The 3,647-nt window shown below is 36.1% G+C and overlaps 1 protein-coding gene across 3 annotated transcripts in view; it reads left to right on the top strand.

Moving 5' to 3' along the window:
- LOC110456173 (DNA-binding protein P3A2-like) overlaps positions 1-3,647 on the top strand; it is a 10,125-nt gene extending 6,478 nt beyond the window's left edge. For all 3 annotated transcript variants that reach the window (XM_021506748.1, XM_021506762.1, XM_021506753.1), the window contains exons 6-9: positions 652-810; positions 1,311-1,571; positions 2,073-2,286; positions 2,804-3,647. In XM_021506748.1, the coding sequence (XP_021362423.1) occupies positions 652-810; positions 1,311-1,571; positions 2,073-2,286; positions 2,804-3,024 (855 nt within the window). In that variant the 3' untranslated portion in view covers positions 3,025-3,647. The remainder of the gene's footprint in view (positions 1-651; positions 811-1,310; positions 1,572-2,072; positions 2,287-2,803) is intronic.

Genomic DNA, 3,647 nt, shown 5'->3' on the forward strand with positions numbered 1-3,647 from the left:
AAAACATTAAAGATCCTTCTCCTTCTGTACCGTTGAAGGGATTTTAACCTAACCAAACTTGTTTTAGAGAATCTTTGGGCAAAGGGAATTGAATATTTATAAATGGAAGATGCAACTTTGTTACTTGTACTCCTTTGATAAACCTGAATGGTACTCAGCAGGTTTTAAATTGAAAAATAAAATACCAGGTGAGCTATTAAGGCCCCTGGGCCTCTTGTTTTTTTTAACGAAGAAATATTTTGAGTATGATTTTGAATCTAACCAACCAATGATGCTTATAGCAAGTTTTGTTTTGAACTCACCATTGGATATTTGTGTCAGTGCAATTATGATAACACTGTTATCCTTTTTACATCATGTAAAATATATATATGGTGCCTCCTATTCTGGATTTTCATTGATACAGATTTATTCCTTATGTTCCAAACCAATGTAAATATCCCTAGTGTATTATCTGCTATTCATTGTTTGAGATGTACCTCCAGGGAGAGGGCTTGCATAGGCTTTGCCTGTTGCCTGATTCCCTTTAAATCTGATTGATTTAATAAATTATTTTAAAATGAAAAGAAAAAGGATTATAGAATGTTCACCTCTTTATTCAACATATTTTTAAGACCAAATATTTACTGATAATATTTGGAATTTTTTCAGGCCCAGCTAAGAAACTTTATTCCTGAGATGCTAAAGTATTCTACGGGAAGGAGCAAGCCAGGCTGGGGCAAAGATGAAAGCAGACCTATCTGGTGGCCAAACGATTTGCCGTGGGCAAATGTTCGCAGTGACGCCAGAACAGAGGAAGAAAAGAAAAGGGTAAATATTAGATCATTTAAGTGCAGAATAAATTTCTATCATAATTTTCTTGTCCAGAGAAAAAAAATATTAAATCATTCAGTGCTGAATAAACTATCATCTTTTCCTTATCAAGACAACAAAAACACCATCTTGCTGTGATTACTTAGCATACTAATAAGTACTGCTGTGGGTACTGGTCCACTGGGAAGAAAGGCCTGTAATGATCGACTCATTTCTGTTTGAGAAGAGCAACCTTACTTGCTGTCTAATTTATGTCACAAAAAACTTTTGATTAACCTCAGGCTCTTTGTTACTCATCTAGGCTTGGAATAAAGATATTTAGTTTAATCTTAAAATTTGGTTTATTTACTTCTTTGTGGGGTTTTTTTGTGTTTTTTTTTCTCATTGATACTGCTTGCATTAATCAGAAAATTCTGACAATTGCAATGAAATATCCAAAAGTTGCAAATGCTATACACTTTGGTACAATGATAAAAAAACGCCTCTTTCATCTACAGGTATCATGGACAGATGCTTTAAGAAACATTGTGAAAAACTGTTATAAACACCATGGGCGAGACGACCTGCTGCAGGTGTTTATGGAGGAAATGTCTGGAATGATGCAGGTGCAAACAGGCACAAATGCTGCAGCATTTGGTGGCACTATGGTCCAGACGATCAACAATCCGGACGGCACAGTGTCCATCATACAAATAGAAACAGGTCCACAGTCTGTGGTCACCCTTCCGGACGGTACACAGGCCACTGTTGTACATGCTGTAAGTGTCTGATGTACTCTTTATCACCTTTGATCATGTCGCAGGTCTTTTGCTAAATAAATAACAATAAGAAATTCAAAACTGTCACCTCTGTGAATCAATTAACTGGTTCAGTTTACAAGTTTTTACACTTGCTATTAGAACAGATTCCTTGAATTATAATGTGTCTATATTTTGCAAACTATGCCTATAAAAGTATTTTTCATTTTCTTGGCCTGGTGTGTAGCACCTTATGAAGTAAGGTGTATGCTTCGTAGTACAAGTACTACTGACTAAATAGGTTTGGGGCTGCCATGACCTCTGTTTGGCTGAAACAGTTATAAGTTACCTGGTTAATCATGGTTACTTGATTAAAAACAAAGACAGCATTTTTTTAAGGCGACGTTATTGTATCATATCAATCTATAGAGCTGGTACTGCGATGTGTATCGTGCCTTGAAATGTTGTAGCTAATTAGTGTGATATTTCAGCCCTAATTTTTAATGTTGATGATATTTACAGATCCAGCAGCAGCAGGGCCATCAACACCTGACACAGCACGAGGCCACACAGGCGGTACAGACGCTGGCCGAGGTCGCGTCCAATCAGAATGACCTGTCCCAGACGCTGAGTGCTCACATGACACCAGTGTCTCTGGAGATGAACTCAGAGAATACTCACCAGCTCATCAACCAGAACGGACAGATCATCCTGTCTGGTGATGCCCAGATTGGCGGTAAGAGCTTGGACTTGCATTTAATAGTTGCAGGGAGGTTTTTTTATCCCTTGTCACAAGAGACAGATTTTGACAATGTTCCATTCAACACTGAAAATTGATCTTTTGCCGTTGTAGTTTGGATTTTTTTACGCATGATAGTTGCCATTTATCCATAAATTTTTATTTCAGTATGCTCACATATTAATGCAGGAAAGTGAAATATTTTTTTAACCTTGACAATAAGTTCATTGTTGATAAGATTGTTTGATAATATAAATATTATCATTTGTAGTTGATCAGTTTCCTCACTTACCAACACTCACTCAGAAATCATTAAGGAAATGATAAGCAAGCTTGTACCTGATTTATTTTTGATAAAGACCATTCCTGTGTTGGTGCCAAGTATATGAATAGTAGTACACGATGGAGGATATTTTCTGCTCTTCTTGGAGCTACAGTTTGGCTCGTTATTTATCGCCTTTTTTCAAAATAGCAAAAAACATATCAGTAAGTTATATTTCTGATATTATTACAGGTATAGTGACCATTCCTGTGTCCATGTACCAGACAATGACCGGAGGACTTGCCAATCTGACAGACACACAACATGCCGGTCTTATCCAGGGGACAATGTCCCAATTCTCCACTGACCGCCTCAACACAATGACCACAAAAACACACTCTATGGTACCAGATGCCACTCAGGCAGTAGAAGTGATGACCGTCGACCAGCAACAAGTACAGAATCAGTCTTAACAGTCAGTGTTATTAGGGAGGGGGAATTAGGGGCTGCTAGCTCCACTCTATTATGATCATCGCCACTTACAATCAGTTTTCAACTTTATAACTTATCTGTGTTTGAAACGTTTTGTGAAAAAACTGTCAAGGTTAAAAAGATGAAATCACACCATTTGTCTTCTTTTTCAACTTCAAATATTTTCAATATTTCATATCTTGCAGCGTAATTAGGTATATCTGTTTTAAATCATGTTTTAGGATGTGTCATAATGTTAGCCCTAATCTCAATCATGGTTTATGTACAAAGTTTATACAACATACAAACTATAACATTGTTCCTTTTGGTACTGCATAGTGTTTCTATTTCACTGATATTTTAATTATGAATTACATTTTTGATTTGCTTAAAATATTTAAATTCTACAATCCAGTGAAAGGCTATTATTAAAGCTTAGAGTGGTATTTTCTCTTTGGTATTCTTAAAACCCTGCATAGTTTTAAATTGTAAGAAATCATCTGATAATTACGGTTAATTAGGAGAGACATATACTTTTTATAGCGATTTATATACTTTTTCTGATTCATGCTACTGGGTCATTTTCTGTATGTCGGAGCTAAGCAACAGATTAAAATCCTCAAAA

Source organism: Mizuhopecten yessoensis, unplaced genomic scaffold (assembly GCF_002113885.1).
Source record: "Mizuhopecten yessoensis strain PY_sf001 unplaced genomic scaffold, ASM211388v2 scaffold1011, whole genome shotgun sequence".
NCBI lineage: Eukaryota > Metazoa > Mollusca > Bivalvia > Pectinida > Pectinidae > Mizuhopecten > Mizuhopecten yessoensis.